Below are 18,941 nucleotides of genomic sequence, written 5' to 3'. Positions count from 1 at the left end.
AGCATCTATGCACCAAGTTTCATCAAAAACCGATGTATGGTTCTTGAGATAGCAGTGGAACAGTCGGACACACATACACACATACACACACACATACACACACACACACACACACATACAGACACACTAACTGCAAAGACTCCCATTTTGTGCTTCGCACATGGGAGTCAAAAATGTAGTCCCTCATCCCCTGGCTATGAATGTCATATTCCTGGGCTTCTCTAATGAATAACCTACCTAACTACTTGACTGAATTTGGCATTTTTGATACAAATCCATAATTTTTGGCATCAACGTTTTTTTTGCTTGGAATCGCAAAGCGATATCACTCAAGGATGCAGGTCAGTTGGATTGGATGGTTTATTTTGTTTTGAGTTTGTTGTGTGTCTAGAAAAACTGCAAAAATTGAACCTGGTTGACATTCTATAGTGATTGTATGAGTTATATACTTTAAAGGGGTTAATTATTCACTGGGTTTTAATTTTGCTGACTGAAATGGTAAATCAGCGAAATTTAAACCCAGCGAAAATTAGTCATTTTACAGTAACCAAGAGAAGATAATTTCACATTAAATTTAAACGATATCTTGAAAAATATGCATAAAACGAGGACAGACAATTTCCCCTCATATACATGTATCTTGGACGTGTATAGTAAAATGGTAACAATGACAATAATTACAAGGAAAATGACTGACATGCATAACAGTACGTTTCACATATGGACAAGCAGTGCTTTCAGTGTAAATATTACTTCACATAAACAAAAAAAATAGAAAGTTAACAAAGAGAACAGCAAATGAAATAAACAGACATATGTCCTGCATGTAGCAAACACAACATTTTTAGAACAAGGTACGTGTACAGGTTGACAGTGTATAGCCACAATAAAAGGTCAATTTAACCTATATGTATTAGTAAATACATTTTTCTGTTCTGTCAGTTTCAATTCTGATGTTTTTGACTAGTGCTTGTAAACATACAGTATCTTATTAATTTGCGCAAATAAAGAATAAACAGCAGGGCTAAATTTTGGAATAAAGTGACAGGCTTACATGTACGACTGACTTACTGTAAAAGCGTTTATTTTCACTATTTTAATGTTTTGAACGTATTCACTGTGTTTTAATTTCCTGAATTTGTCTAAGAAAGAATGAGTTTTATTGTTATTTTACATTTTCACATATATTTTACTTATCAGTGAAAATAGCAAATTAAAACCTAGTGAATTATTTATTTACGGTATGAAACCCCACTGAAGGATGAAATTCTGGAGACAAAACATGGTTAGTGTCACAGGGAAATGGACTATTGTGAAAGACATATTAATATACATGTAATGAAAGTAATTTCTCAACATGTAATTTCTTATTTGTTTCCTGACTTGGGTTTTGAAATACTGTAAAACATGTTGAAAAAGCCAAATGCAATTTTAGCGAATTGTGGTAAAATGACGTAATAGCGAAATGTTGATTTTAATAGCGAATCTCTCTTGTCATTGTTGATTTCTTTGTTTGGTGGCCATTTTGAATTTATAATAACGTCATTAGCGACATCTTGAATTAGCGAATCAGTTCTCTCGCTAAATTTGCAAAAAGACATGCTCGCGAAAAAGACATGTTTTACAGTATATATCTATATATATAGATTTATAAGAAAGCATAAAGTGACCTTACCTTTAAGAAACAAGGAGATATAATGGTGGAGAATAAATGTACCATCTGTTAGATTGTCAGAAAGCAATATAAACTGTCCCTGAGTGAGCAGAATATACACAAATGGTAAACATGAGCATTATTATTATTTTTAACATATACAATGTACAAGTATTTGAAAACCACACTTAAGAGTTTGTCTGTAAAACAGAGAACATTAAATTTCACTTTAGTATAAGTTGAATTTTAGTTATTTAACAAGCAGCCTGTCGGCTGAGATAGCTCTGCTGTTAGCAATGCACATTGCAATTGAAGAACAGAAAATATCAATAAAAAATGAACCACATGTATAGTATCAAAGCAATCGGACTTGCTGTTTTCAATAAGAAGTCAAAAATATCACTTTTTACCAAAAATAACAAAAATATTCATCAAAATTAGAAAATTTAAGATATCATCACGAAATGAACAAATCTAAGGAGGTTTACCCAAGGTACATATACACCAAGTATCAAAGCATTCAGGCTTGTAGTTTTCAATAAGAAGTCAAAAATATCACTTTTTACCAAAAATAACAAAAATATTCATCAAAATTAGAAAATTTAAGATATCATCATGAAATGAACAAATCTAAGGAGGTTTACCCAAGGTACATATACACCAAGTATCAAAGCATTCAAGAAGTCGAAAAAGTAAAACATTGACACAGACAACGGACGACAGACACCGCTGGACAATCACTCATACATGTATGATAAGCTCTGCTCGACAAAGTCGACAGCGAAGCTAAAAATAACTAGTTAAACTACAATTAAATTGCACTCTTATAGTTATTGAGTTTAAGTTGTAATTGAATTGTTTTTCTATATAGAATTGTAATTTGATCTAATTTTATCTAATTGAATTTAATGTAATTTAACAGAATTTAGGATAATAGTTTTACTTTTTGTGAGAGTGTACGAGTGATCCACATATTCAATATCTGGTTTGAGTTTCACATTTCCTATATAATAAATCAGATTATGAGTTACCCATAAAATTAGTGTGCCCACGATGGTATAATACTCTCATACATTGAAATAAAAAAACTTACAATTAATAGAAAATGTCTAAACGACAGTATGACAAATTTCCAACAATGTTGTACAGGATTTTATGCATAATAAAGAGATCATGTCTCATTTTTCCATCACAGAAGTCGTATTTTAGGTCACACATTTAGATCTTATGGAACATTCGCAGTACTGTCATGGATGTACATGTTAAATCAGTTTAATAAGCCTCTCTATATGATATATATATATTTTTAATTTTGTGAGACAAATTTTCTTTGGATGATACCGAATTGGTGGATTGGAAGTAAACCATGAAACATTCGCACTCAAATACAGTATAGTCTGAGTGTAAATTAACTTTCAGTCCGGCTATCAACTAGTTCTGACCTTTTATAAAAACTTGTAATTTTTAAAGCTTGTATCAATGTTATTATTAATTTCAACTTATTCTACGTAGTACACCTATGTTACTGATAAGATACATAGACAGATTACTAGACATAATTTAGATATTTAGTAGTTTTCAAAGCAACCAAAGTTAGCTTGAAGCCAGGTAATTGTTAAGTTATGTTTGGATCACACTGTATGCAAACATATAATTGTATGGATCCTGTATTGAATACAAATACCACACATGCAATGTGTGTACATACGGTATCTTGTAACCCCACATTAGTTTGACGAACATGACAACATAACCAAGTTTAACTGCATTAATTAATATTTATTTGTTATTTTTATAGTTAAATATAGTGAGGACAGCCAGTGAGGACAGCCAGAGTGGCCACAGACAACATTTTAAAATATATATATATAGAAAAAATATTGCAGAAATCTAAATACTAGCACCCTAGGAGTTGAATCCCATTCAAGTCTTGATGTCTGTAGCTTAGGCACTTCAATGTTCCATGGGTATGTCAGTAAATTTTTTAGTTGATAACTGCTCAGCTGCGCTCACTCACCAGCCACTGTCTGTGTCGATTTTGATCCAACTTGCACCAAAACGAACTAGCATCAGACCAGCTCGCACCAGAGTCAACACGCATCACTGCCAACTCGAACCAAGATCATATTTCTAAGCATTTGTGTGTGTTGGATTTACTCACATTAAAGGAAAAAAGGTTTTAAATATCATTGGTGATTGGCGGGCATGGCACCGTGGGATCTGTGAATTTTAATGAACTTGAAGCCACTAATTTTCCCGGGCGAGGTCCAAAAAGCGGGCGGTACTTATCATGCTTGTATATCAGCCCATTCCTTTGTATAATTCTCAAAGAAAACAGACTGGCGATTTCAGGCAAAGAAATGCATTTCTATCGAATTTGGAATATTAATCACGATCATGAACAATCAAGAACTTATTGATATACACACTTAAATGAATAATAACAAGCCATGCATGGCATAGTCCCCGTTAGTTATCAAATTTATGATATATAGTTTTGTTTATACATGTAGTAATATAGTTGGAATATAACCATGTCAGGAATATGAATCCAGAAAATGATGCTTGAATATGATGATTTTTAACATTAAAATGATTGACATTTTGTATCCGTCAAACGAGTACTTGTCCATATTGAGAAGTATTGCTTTGGAACAGCATTAATTTAAACAAAATTGCCACCAGTCGGCCATTTTGAATACATCTATATATCTATAACATGATGTAAAACGAATATATAAAAATTTGAACATAATCAGTCAAAGCATATCATGGAGATATGGCTCTAGAAGCGCATTCATTTAAACAAAATTGCCGCCAGTCAGCCATTTTGAATCCTATCTGAAAAAACAAATGACATGCATCAGGAAACATAGATTAGAAACGTCTACCATTGCCTAACCGGGAAGAAGGAGTATGTTTACGGGTGAATAGAATAACAATTTTAACTAGTATGAAGTTAAATGAGATCGATACAAATTATGAACCAGTAGTGATAAGTTTAATATTTCGTTAAAATAAGAATGGACATATCGGCGTTGAAATAATCATAGAAGTATAGATATCATCGGTAAAAACATGTTGATTCTCTGAACAGGAACTCATGCATGTGTGACCCAAGGCTCAAAACATGGAAACAATGGCTGGCTTTAATGTAATCTACTGTAAAAGGGTTAATTAGCTGACTGGAAAATGTGCTAAATTAAAACCCAGTGAATATGTAAAATTGAGCATAGAACACATTATCTAAATGTTAAAACTATGAATTTAATTCCCACTGAATATCCCTGAAATGCTGAATCAGCGAAATTTAAACCCAGCAAAAATTAGTCATTGTGGACACAGCAAAAGTAAAAAAAACACCTGTTAGCTGGTTGCCATGATGCCGACTTTTGAGGGCATCACCAGCCAATGGTAACTGTGGATTCACGCACGCAAATCTCAGCTTGCAAAAAGCAGAAATTTGCTCTAAACTATGGCATATCCACACTCACCCCATCACAACATTGACAAATAAAAAATCAAGCAACTCAAAAAGGATCGTTATGAATGACAACAGACCACGGTTACTAACCGTGAACATACTTATTGCCAATAAACCTGTGTTCAGGTATTTCATTGTTCCCAAATTTGATAAATACCAAGGAGATGCAAAATTCTTTTTTATCGTTCTTTAAAAATGATATATCGGTACATCTCACAACTTTTACAATATATGTCCACAATTGCTTGGCATTCCCCAACTACAAGTACTTTTCAGTGTTTGCATTAATTTGGGGACTGTGTTTGTCATCAGCCAATACCACTTGTAGTGACTACTAGTATCTAACAATAGCATCACAGGCATTGTATATTCATTTGGTTGAACAGGTTGAACGTGGTTAAACGAGGTTGAATGAAGCTGAACTGGATTTTGTGAAATTCATCTTTGCATTAGGTTGAACAGGTTGAACGTGGTTGAACGAAGCTGAACTGGATTTTGTCAAATTCATCTTTTCATTTGGTTGAACAGGTTGAACGTGGTTGAACGAGGTTGAACGAGGTTGAACGAAGCTGAACTGGATTTTGTGAAATTCATCTTTTCATTTGGTTGAACAGGTTGAACGAAGTTGAACTGGATTTTGGCAAATTCATCTTTTCATATGGTTGAACAGATTGAAGCTAGTGATCCGTACACCCAAAATAAAACAAATTGGGGGTCGAATGGATGAGTCTAAAATTTACTTAACCAAGGTTTCTGTATGAAATGATTGGGCAGATATATTAACCAATGTGACACATTAGTTTCCTGAATGATAATGTTTCTATATGCATGATTGCATGTATGTTCTGTAGTGTAAAACTTCATTGCTGAACTTTAATCTTGCACTTGTGGATCACAAAAAAATGGTTGAAAATATGAAGTAACACACACTGACATCAAATAAATATATACACTAGCAACAATGTCAAATATTTGACCCCTGACACACATTTTTAATTTGGAGTATTAACAAATAATTAAGTGTTGATGGTCCAAACTTAAATGGCAAACATTCTTTTGTGCTTCTGTCATGAAGGCTCTTCATTAAACTGAATGATTTGTTTGTGTGTGTGGACATTCAGTTCGAGGTACATACTGAAATTAAGTTTAATTACAAACCACACTCAATTTTTTGTTTTTAAACTATTTTTATTTAAACAATGCCTAACAAACAATACATGCATGGACATATAGACCTGAAGTATGGGATGATGTATGACAACATTAAAGTCAAGAAACAAGGAGTCTCTCAACTGTGATAGCTCTGCTCTTTCAATTAAAGAACTCAAGATTTCATCACTAAATGAACAAATCTGAGAGAAGCCCACCTGTAGTACCTATATGTATAATATCAAAGCAATCTGACTTGCGGTTTTCAACAAGAAGTTGAAAAAATATCACTTTTTACTAAAAATTAAAAAGTTAAGGAATCAAATATATCATCACTATGTGTCAGCACTTGCAATTTACACATCCACAAAAAAGTCAGAAGAGAAAACAGTGATATTCAATGTCTTGAACTTTTGCCTGGCACAAAAACATTTTTGAAAAAAAATAAATATCATCATGAAATAAACAAATTTAAGGTACATATCAGACTTTCAAGAAGAAGTCCAAAAAGTAAAAAGTTGATGTGGACAGCGATGGACAAGTCAATCAATAATATGGCTTCAAAGCAAAATGATCACCAGTAGGGGTTAGTTATTTTTAACCTGATAAAAAAAATTGAGCATAAGTATATCATCCAGTATCAAATATATACAAAGTTTTTAAAAATCGGTTTATAAACCTATGATCCAATCTATTAAAGACCCCGGACCATGTTCTCCCAGGGGCTAAAAATACACATTGCAGGGAAAGAATTAATACATGGTACTACACAAAATGTTATAATCTTATTTTCTTAGAAAATGGTATTTGCCCTAATAAAAGTGTATCTCCAGTAGAAATGCATATAAACTATTAATGTATAATGAATGATTTAAATATTTTTTCTTTTGCTGTCATTGACATAAGCACGTGGGCTATTAATACAATATCATGAATTGTAGAAAAGTTCCTAAATAGTGCAGCAGGCTCATGTAAGTCAATAGGCGAGTCGATGGGTATAGCAATATATCTTTTGTTTTAAGCTTTATCGTTATTGCAATTTTTTTTGTTTCAACTCATCAAAAATAGGCTAATAATAGATAATCAATATGCATGTTTTCAACATTAAACGAATTATGTCTGTGGATTACCAAAAGAAATATTATACAAATTTAGCAATTATTATACATAGATTTAGGTCTGTATATGTAAAAATTTTCATTATAATGTGATGATTAAATTAGTGGAAAGCTGAAAAGTTAATTATTACGCAAATTAGGCAATTATTATGAATGTACATGAACCCAAAACTAATTAGATTGTCATATTGTGTTAGAGTACATACAGACTATCTAAGTACAAAGTTTCATTGAAATGGAGTAATTAGTACTTGCATATATAAGTGATATAACTTGTGATATACATGTAAATGAGAAAGCTGAATATCAAGCAATTATGCAAATTAGGTGATTAATGTACACAAACTTTTACCCAAAACTAATCAGGTCTCTGCATATTCCTAGAGGATCTATGTGCCAAGTTTCATTGAAATGTGATGATTAGTCTTTGAGATATCTGTGGAAAAGCTGAAAATTAACTATGCACAAATATTTATCTGAAAACAATTAATCTCTGCATAGTCCTTGAGTATCTATGTATCAAGTTTCATGTGAAATGTAATGATTACTACTTAAAATGTGAAAAGCTGAAAATTAATTAATTATGCAAATTAGGTAATTAATATATACTGATATTACCCTAAAACTATCAGGTCTGTGCAGTGTCCTATAACATTTATGTACCAAGTTCCATTGAAATGTGATGATTTGTACGAAAATTGACCAATCATTATGCAAATTAGGTAATTAATATGCACAGATTTTTACACAAAACTAATCAAAACCTAGCATTAGTTCAGAGCATCTATGTACAAAGTTTCATCATGGGAGTCAAAATGCATGTATAACTGCAAGCAACGATCAGGGTATTTCCATGTAGCTATTATAAACATTTAATGAAATAATGACCATATATGATGACTTGATATTTGGTCAGATATTTTGTCAGAAAACAAAATTATTGCACCAGTTGCATGTTCCTATCTGCAACAGTACTTAAGATATTACAGTTATGCATATTATTGACACATGACCATATATAGTCATCAGAAACATCAGTCATATCATATTGATCACAGCCAAAAACTAATCAGGTTTGTGCATTATTTTTAGAGCATCAAAACCTACCATGTTTCATTAAAATCTGTTGAATGGTACTTGAAAAAAAGCTAAAAATTTTCTAATTAATATGCAAATTAGATAATTAATATGCACTGGACATCAATCAAAAACTAATCAGGTACTGGTACGTACAATATCCCAGGGCATCCATGTTCCAAGTTTCATTTAAATCTGTTGAAAATGCTTAAATTTAGCAAATTATTATGCAAATTAGGTATTATCGATGTATATACATTAGATCATTGTAATTATTTAGAGTATTTATGTACCAAGATTTATTGAGATGATTCTTGCTTGAGTACTTGAGATATTGATGGCAAAGCTAGACTAATTATTATGAAAATCAAGTAATTATGCACAGATTTTAATATAAAAACAATAAGGTTTGTGCATTGTCCTAGATCATCCATGTACCAAGTTTTATTTAAACATAATGATTAGTACATTAATTTTAAGTGAAAAAGCCAATAATTTACTAATTATGCATCCATGCACCAAGTTTCATCAAAGTCTAATGAGTGATTCTTTAGATATCAGTGAAACAGTCATGGAACATCTAAAAATAGTAAATAAACAAACTAAGAAAAATATACATGTTTTTGTGTGGCAAGGTGTTTGACCTCGAGTTTTTTATGTTTGGTCTTAACAATATATATTCAATTACTTAACATGAAATGGAATAAGTATGCTACAACTAGGGCAGTACAACCAAAGTGGTACAATGTACATCTAGGAAAAAAGAAGAGAAAGATAGAGTGACATTATTTAAGAGGTATTGATGTCAAGATAGTATCTAATCGATTTTAAATTCATGTTACCAGTAAATACACATGGACATATCATCAATCTTATGGATATGCTAATTTTTCTTTCAAATTTATTGTTGCTTTAGGAAGCAAGTCGTAAGGTAAGAGCCTACTCATAATTTGTGAGAAAGTTGGTCATAAATCGCATTAAAATGTTCATTGGTTTATTGTATAAAATTGTGAAGGTATTTCTTTTGTGTGTTACAGTGACTTATTTTGAGAAACTTGTCCTAATATCTTTCAAAAATCATTATTTCTAGAACAATTCCATAGATTCCATAAAGAATAATTTAATTTTTTGCCACTTCTTAAAACCCATATTTTTGAAATAATTGAGAAAAAAAAGTACCCCATTATTCACAATTTATAATTTTTCCGCCTATGTCACCAGCCAACAATTTAAGATATGATATATTATCTCTGCCACAGGAACCTATGACAAAAGCACTATAATACTGCCAAAATGTACACTATCTACTAAAATACAACGATGATTTTCTTGAAAATTAAACTGTGACTTACAACTTTGTTAAGTCGATATCCTTATATTGCTCAAAAGTACAGTTTATTTGAAAATGAATAAGTAATTCTTGAAATGTATCACTGGCTGCGTTAATTTTGTCATGTCTCACAACTGAACGTCCAAGCTGACTTTGTTTTGGCTGTAAATTCAATTGAAGATGAAGAACATTTTCTATTAAATTACCCAAAATATAACACACATAGGAAAAACTTCATCCAAAAATAAAAATATACAGTTCACATATATACTCTCAAGCAAAGATCCAGACATAATTATAGAACTTGTTAATTATATTTACACAACACAAAGATTTATTTAACATTTAAATACTAGTTACGTTCTTTGTTTTTTTTATAATATTTTTACATATATCCTGTTTATTATTCTAAAACACTTTTTACACAGAGGCAATAAAGTTATTATTATTATCTACCCTGAGGATCGCACCGACTGGATGAAAGTGTTCTTCCTGATGGCAAAGAGTCAAATAGTCACATTACATATTTAAATCAGTAAGAAACGAGTTCTTGAAAAGTTTCGTAATATTAAAATATGCGACAGCCTGAATGTGTTTCTGTCATCAGTCATATGTGACAATGATGGGCGAATAAATACAATATGATTGCTCCGTTATTTTAATCGTGAGGGTTCCATGATTTAAGCTGCTAAAAATCAGGATCAATCAAGCGCTAGTAATAGTACCAACAACACTTTTTACGTTTCTGGGACAATTAGTCAAATAGGGGATATAGTTAGTCAGTCGCCGATGTAGCTGTTGCTGTTACAACTAACATGTTGTAATTGGACTTCAATGCTACGATCAGGAAAATACAAACCAGCCGGTGCATGCTACGATCGACCGCCTTTATCATAGATTTCACACGCAATTCAGAGCTCACACCAATACCTTCTCAACTTGAATCCTATGCAGCCCTCAAAACAATACAGAAAGTCGCCCAGAGCAAAGTTTAGCTCGACACATTGCACTCAAAGCAACTGCGCGATGAATTGAACGACGTCAACAAGCAACTTTCCCAGAGCATAAGATTAAAAGACCGTTGACCTGGTTGGGCGTAGATGGCGCAGCTCATTAACATTAACCAATCAAAATCTATTCCCGAGCCGCTGCAGATCAACAGCAACATTTATCCGGCAATAATTACGTAGTGCTACAATGTACAATAACACAATACATCGTTGACGATGACAATGCGATAACGATGCCCCTCGCATTATGTACATTTTCTCACTAGAACCAACACAATTTCAGCAAAAGATCAAGTACCATTTCACCACTAGATCTAGCACCATTTTACCACAAGACCTAGTACCATTTAACCACAAGATCTAGCACAATTTTGCGCAAGTGCTACTCGCACTGACAATCAACTCTATGTCAAATAATATTTTTACCATCCGAAAATTACTCATTTCACCATGCCTATGCCTATTTTTCTGTGGCTGGTTTTACCATTGGGCAAGGAGTATGCCACCCTGTTGGTCATCACATCGTCAACATTTTGAGTTGGCATTGATGCAAGTTGGTCTGATGTGAGTTGGTCTGGTGCGAGTTGGTTTGATGCGAGGTTGTTTTGGTGCGAGTTGACTTGTTACCGTCTGCGACATATTATTGTTTGTAAGTTGCTAGCACATATAGTGAGACAGGACTCCAGAAGACGTACCTATATTTTATGCAATTTGTTTTTAAATTATGCTAATTTATTCATGACATAGCAATTTCTGTGCTCATGAATATTCATTAATTTGTGGGTCAATACATTCTAAAAGGGGCGATATATAAATTTTGGGGGCAAGAGTTAGAAAGGGGGAATTAGCAATCCTTAGGGGGTCAATACAAAAGAAGGGACCCATTTGGAGAGCATCACTGATCTTCGTTTCTGTTGTTGCATGTGACTGGCAGCTGTCATCTGTGTTCGTACTTGGATGATTTGCCGGCTTTGACTTGCTTCCATGTGAGGTAGTATTTTTGTGTTCTGTTTTTCTGACTTGAGTTCTTGATAGACTGAAGCTGCTGTTTATGTTTTTAATGTCTTTCACTTGCATTAAAAAATTGTACAAGTTTTGGTCGAAAAGTCGGGCAGGCATGGGAACTGAACCCGGGTCCTCCTGATCACTATGTGGACAACTGACCCACAGGACCACGATGGATTGACTGGTTGTGTATGCATTTGATGAAACTATATAGTGTGTATATATATGTGTATATATATAAATACAACATATTTCTATTATTAAGTTGCAATTGTCCCAAAAATTGCCATTTTGGTGTTTTTACTTATGTAAACTATATACATGCCATAACCATTAGTGTACATCTTTCCAATTGGGTGTTTCCATTTGCGTTGCCCATACCTGACCTGACCCTAACCCTAATACCAAGACAAGTTCCTGTTAATAATTCTGTTGCCCATACCTGATCTGACCCTAACCCTAATGCCAAGACACGTTCCTGTTAATAAATCCGTTGCCCATACCTGACCTGACCCTAACCCTAATGCTAAGACACGCTCCTGTTAATAATTCCGTTGCCGATCCTGACCTGACCCTAACCCTAATGCCAAGACACGTTCCTGTTAATAATTGTAGCTCAATACTGATACTCTGTAGTGCACTGTCTGCAGTTAAAGGGAACTAAATAGGGCCTATTTTGGTGTTTGTATTTATCAAGTTATGTATATTGATTATAAATTTGAAAAAAAAAATAAAAAAAAATGATTATCTTCAGAGTTATGATGATTTAAATATGAGAAACCATAAACTTCCGTTCGCGCCATCTTGCCATAAAAAACGCCCTCATGAGGTATAAACAGGTAAGGTAACAAAGCATGATGACGAAATAGTATCTGATTAAATATAAGCAACTTAGGGAGTCATAGTTGGCTGGACTGGTGAATTGACTTCTAGTCTAGGTTGTTTCGACTTTTACGTTAATGTTATTTACAAGCGTATCAACATACAAACATTATGGATGTGCGATTGATCGAGACAGGCATTTTGTTTTGTTTTTTGTCTAACTGTCTAATAAATGCTGTTTCCAGTACCGCACTGTGCGGCGTGCAAATTATTCAAAGTATAGATGCTGGAGTATGCAATCTTGAGTTCGTAGGGTGATGGTAGAAACATTTTCATCCATGTATTCACAGGGCTGCACTGGCAAATCATGGGACAAGTGTCACAGGAACACTAAGCAGATTGTTCACAGACTTCCGTGTAATTTAAAATACAACTATCATCCGAACAAGGGGCATCGTCGACGATATACTCTCATCACTCACACTGGACTGATCTGAATCTTCACAGTACACCGTACTTCCCTGATCATAAGCCCGGAGGCATGAACACGCAAGGGAAAAGTAAGGGATGAGCTTGTACCCGAGGACCAACTCAGAAAAAATGATTTTGTTTTGGGGTTAAACACTGTAACCATCTTGCTAACAACGAACGATTATCCAAAAAAGTTATTCGTTCACCACGCCGGGCTCGGGAAAATAATACTTATTTTTTTTAAAATGAGTCATTGATTTGAACGACACTTACAATGAAGAAACAAACATGTTCATAAAACACACACATTTTATTACAATACGATTTACATACCGTCTGAATTTACAGTGAAATAACGGGTAGGGTCTGTGAGGAAACAGTGGACGAAGGCATTTATCATTATCTTCGTTTTGGTATGTTTTCGATCGTACGCAAACTCTCGACGCAAAGCAATTTTCCACCATGAGGTTTTTCAGCACGATTTGACCTGGAACAACTTCCTTTGACATAACAGGTCATGTATTTCATTAACCAATCAAAATGATGTGTCGTAATGATGACATTTTCCGATTATTGACGATGATTTTTTAACGCAATGCGGAAGTGAATTACCGCAATGTTAAAATGCGAATTGTAGCACTGATTGCAACGAAAAAACGATGATTTTTCCCTAAAAACTGGCGATTCGCAATTTCCGAAATATAAATGACGGTTAATAGTAACCGTGGGTAAACTGAGTGTGGAGGAAGAATTTAAACACCTTTCTCGGTCGCCAACATGTCACATCGTTCTCAAAGTAAACCATGCCCAATAACCAGGTACACGACTTAACGATCACATTTTTGGCTTTTCGAAAGCTACTACTCAAAGAAATAGGGATTACTCCGGAATTGCAACATCGGGGTTCATCCTGAGTAAATGACAGAACAGAAAACATGCGAACCACGTTGTGTACGTTTGCCATGCACTCTGAAATTAATGCGAGTTTTCTCATAAAGCTAAAAGCATGAACCAAACTACCATGCCAATCACGATTATTATGAAATGAAACCCACCTTTTACACGCATATTATAATCGTGAATGCTCTCAACTCTATAAATACCAAGTAAAATCAAAGAAAGCTTAGAAAGAACTCCCATGTGCTGAGAGTATTGGAGACACATTAAATATAATTCAAAATTACTTAGCTGAAAACTAATTATGCAAATCAGAAAATTAATATGACCAGATTTGAGTGTAAAACTAATGAGGTCTGCGCAATGTAACAGAACCAAAAAATTATGAATTATTATGCTTATTAGGGAATTAATATGAACAGATTTTTACCCCAAACTAATTAGGTTTGTACATTGTCCTAGAGCATCTTTGTACTAAGCTTCATTGAAATGGAATAATTAACACCGCGAAAACTCCAAAATTTCGACCCCTCTAAAAATTTGACCGCCTATTTATTTGCCGGGTTTCGGTGTTTTATTTACCTCCAAATTTTCGACTCCACTAAAAATTGCCGACTCATTCTTATTCGAAAATTGCGACCAGTTTTAGTTTTCCCCCAAACGAAAAAAAAACCGATGTGAGCGTTCAAACGGGACCTTCCTCAAAGGCATGAATCCGGGTTTCTGATTGACTGACAGATTTTTATTTTATTGGTAACGAAAATATATTCTAAATAAACGAAGTTTCAAATAAAAACGAACACAAAAATCTCGGCATGCTGCGTTTCTGAATTGTTGATTATTACTGTACTCAGTAGTGATTATAATAATGTACACAAAATAAATTTGTTGAATGGTTATGAAATACAAATAAAAGTCAACTTAGTTTCATCGTAAGCGAATGATTCCGGTCTCGTATAAACGTTTGATGCTGTAGGATATCCGCCATGTTCTCTTAGGTCAAATAGGTCAAATCGCTAATTAACCAATCAAAAAGCTGGATGATGCGAAAACGGCATGATTTTTTTTAAATAAAAAAATTAGTTGTTTTTAAAAAATAAACTGGTCATCTGAAGAATAATTTAACATTGTTCACAGTGATAACAGCTCATTCTCGAAAGGAAGCTTACCCGCTCACGCTAGTCACGATAAAAATCATACACGTGTACTCTTGAATAGACAGACGTCAATGACTACGGTAAAACTTAGACTCTATTTTAGCCGGCAGGATTGATTGAAATGTCCGAAAAATGACGCCAAAATACACCTTAAAAGTCCCATTTTATTTTCTTAAATCCCATTATATTTTTTAATCCAAGGGCGAATTTACGGCAGAATTTGGTCCCTCAAATCACCGGTACGGTGCTCAAATAAGGGACACGTGAGCTTTGATTCTAACCGGATACATTGCACTGGGTCGGGGAGATCGTTTGCTAAACTTCCATGTATCTTTTGTCCAATGGGTACCTGTACTTCGAACATTCACAAGTTTTCCTAGGTAGTGCGAGACAGCTTTGTCTTTTGACCTATTAGTTTTGTGCTGACCTCTTCTCCGCGTCTTGATGTTTTGTTTTGCTTGTCATAATACTCACTGATTGATGACTTTGTTTAGATTTTGAGTTACAACTCGGCCACGACCTTTGCTTTTACCGTGAAACATGAGGAAGTTTACGTCAATTGACGGACATTGCATTTTTTAAAAACTAATGAAGCACACTGTCTATCATCCCCATTTTTTTTTGCTGATTTCTATTCTGAAAAATTCGACCGTCCGAAAATGCACCTTAATTTTGACTCTAAAAACACGTCACATTTCTAACACAAATTATTTAAAACCAGTCGAAATTTTGGAGTTTTTACGGTACTTTAGATATCAGTGTGAAAGATTAAAATTGGTTAATTATGCAAATTAGGTAATTAATATGTACAGATTTTAACCCACAATTATTCAGGTCTGTCTATTGTCCTACAGCATCCATGTACATTCATTGATATGTGATGTATAGTACCTGAGATATCAGTGTGAAAGTTGGTTAATTATGCAAATTAGGTGATTAATATGCACAAATATTTACCGGAAACTAATTGGGTCTGCATAATTCTAGATTCATTGAAATATGATGATTAGTACTTTAGATATCAGTAGAAAAGCTGAAAATTAATTATGCAAATTAGGTAATTAATATGCACAATTATTTACCCTAAAACTAATCAGGTCTCTGCATAGTCCTAAAGGATCTATGTACCAAGTTTCATTGAAATGCGATGATTAGTACTTGAGATACCCGTGGAAAAGCTGAAAATTAACTAATTATGCAAATTAGGTGATTAATATGCACAAATATTTATCGAAAACAATCAATCTCTGCATAGTCCTTGAGTATGTAAGTACCAAGTTTCATTGAAATGTAATGCTAACTACTTATATCAAATGCTGAAAATTAATTAATTATGCAAATTAGGTAATTAATATGTACTGATATTACCATAAAAACTATCAGGTCTGTGCAGTGTCGTATGACATCTATGTACCAAGTTTCATTGAAATGTGATGATTAGTACTTGAGATATCAGTGGAAAAACCGAAAATTGACTAATCATTATGCAAATTAGGTAATTAGTATCCACGGATTATTACCAAAAACTAATCAGAACCTAGCATTAGTTCAGAGCATCTATGTACCAAGTTTCATCAAAATCCAATGAGTGGTTGTTTAGATATCAGTGGAACAGTCATGGAACCACTAAAAAATAGCTAATTATCATGCAAATTAGGTAATTAATATGCACGGATTTTTACCAAAAATTAATCAAATCTGCGCATATGTTCAGAGCATCTATGTACCAAGTTTCATCAAAATCCAATGAGTGGTTCTTTAGATATCAGTGGAACAGTCATAGAACAGCTAAAAATTAGCTAATTATCATGCAAATTAGGTAATTAACGAGCATGGATTTTTACCAAAACCTAATCAAATCTGCGCATTGGCCCAGAGCATCTATGCACCAAGTTTCATCAAAAACCAATGTATGGTTCTTGAGATAGCAGTGGAACAGTCGGACACACATACACACATACACACATACACACATACACACACACACACATACACACATACACACATACACACATACAGACACACTAACTGCAAAGACTCCCATTTTGTGCTTCGCACATGGGAGTCAAAAATAGGAATGGGCTTCATACTCGAGAGGGACTTACGATCGGGGGAAGTACGGTACTTTAACGCAATTGGGCTTTCACTCTCAGAATATTGTGGTTCAAACGCATAATGCTCTAACCCACGTTTTAAAAAGCACATTGTGCATATAAAAGTTGAGTTTATACTAGTAGTACACAATGCTTGGCAGCATGAACGGCTATGTACAATGGCGTATACGAAAGCGATCAGATACTAAAACGTCATAGCTTTGAAAAGTACCCGGATGTTAAATATGTTCGTTCGTTATTTATTCCCCTTCATGAATGGCCTCCATGGTGTTTAATTGTAAGCACTTCAAATGCCTATCCAAGCTACAGTTATAATTAAAACAAAATTAAACCACTGCAATATTATTTCAAATACAGTTTAGAATATACACAACTATAAATTAAGGCCGCATTTAGGTTCGCTTTAAGTTGAATTGGTGTCAACTACTTAAACAACTTATTAATTTCCACTATTAACAAATGATTAAATTGTGAAAATAAATAAGTGGACATATATTTGAGACTTATTTTGGTGTAGACAAGTCACGTTTAATTAATTTCCACCATTAACAAGTGGTTAAATTGTGAAAATAAATAAGTGGACATATATTTGAGACTTATTTTGGTGTAGACAAGTCACGTTTAATTAATTTCCACCATTAACAAGTGGTTAAATTGTGAAAATAAATAAGTGGACATATATTTGAGACTTATTTTGGTGTAGACAAGTCACGTTTAATTAATTTCCACCATTAACAAGTGGTTAAATTGTGAAAATAAACAAGTGGACATATATTTGAGACTTATTTTGGTGTAGACAATGCACGTTTAATTAATTTCTACCATTACAAGTTGTTAAATTGATAGAATAAATGTGTGGACAAATATTTGAAACTTATTTGGGTGTAAACAAGTCACGTTTGATTAATTCCCACAATTACAAGTTGTTAAATTGAGACAATAAATGTCTCAACAAATATTTAATACTTATTTTGGTGTAAACAATTCTCGATCAATTATTTTACACCATTACAAGTTGTTAAATTGAGAGAATAAATGTGTGGACAAATATTTGAAACTTATTTTGGTGTAAACAACTCGCGTTTGATTAATTCCCACAATTGCAAGTTGTTAAATTGAGAGAATAAATGTGTGGACAAATATTTGAAACTTATTTTGGTGTAAACAACTCACGTTTGATTAATTCCCACAATTGCAAGTTGTTAAATTGAGAGAATAAATGTGTGGACAAATATTTGATACTTATTTAGGTGTGAAAACTCGTGTTTGGTCAACTTCCACCATTGCAAGTTGTTAAAATAATGAAATAAATATACTGGTATCATTGGATATTTGATTTAATTGTGAAACTTTCTAACAAAATGTTAACTGCTGACTTCGAACCCTCAATCAACAATTCCGCAGACACAGTATAAATTCCACAACACCACAGAAGATATTCGTCTGTTGCCTGAATTGTTTTCGTAATATAGGGAACACCATCGACACTTTAACAAAACTTACCTTGACTTGGGTCTTGTTTATCTCTTGTCACAATCTGGAAACTGTTGAACAAATTGCGCATCTTCCAGTTTAAGACGCAAGTTATATTATTATTATTATTTATTCATTCAGTTTTGCGTGGAGTTACGTGGGGTTTATTATTTTTCGCGA

General features: G+C 33.5%; 1 protein-coding gene across 6 annotated transcripts in view; it reads right to left on the bottom strand.

The window, feature by feature from the left end:
* Positions 1-18,941, bottom strand: part of LOC100366925 (elongator complex protein 6-like) — a 42,700-nt gene that overhangs the window by 18,359 nt on the left and 5,400 nt on the right. For 5 of the 6 annotated variants that reach the window (XM_002737439.4, XM_085508066.1, XM_085508068.1 and 2 more), the window contains exon 2: positions 1,676-1,754. The exons of the other annotated variant lie outside the window; for it this stretch is intronic. In XM_002737439.4, coding sequence (XP_002737485.2) covers positions 1,676-1,754 — 79 coding nt within the window. The remainder of the gene's footprint in view (positions 1-1,675; positions 1,755-18,941) is intronic. 6 annotated transcript variants of the gene reach the window in all.

Source organism: Saccoglossus kowalevskii, chromosome 14 (genome assembly GCF_978046115.1).
Source record: "Saccoglossus kowalevskii chromosome 14, keSacKowa6.1, whole genome shotgun sequence".
NCBI classification, from domain to species: domain Eukaryota; kingdom Metazoa; phylum Hemichordata; class Enteropneusta; family Harrimaniidae; genus Saccoglossus; species Saccoglossus kowalevskii.
The sequence above is the reverse complement of the archived record's forward strand: the minus strand, read 5'-3'. Positions and strand labels throughout refer to the sequence as shown.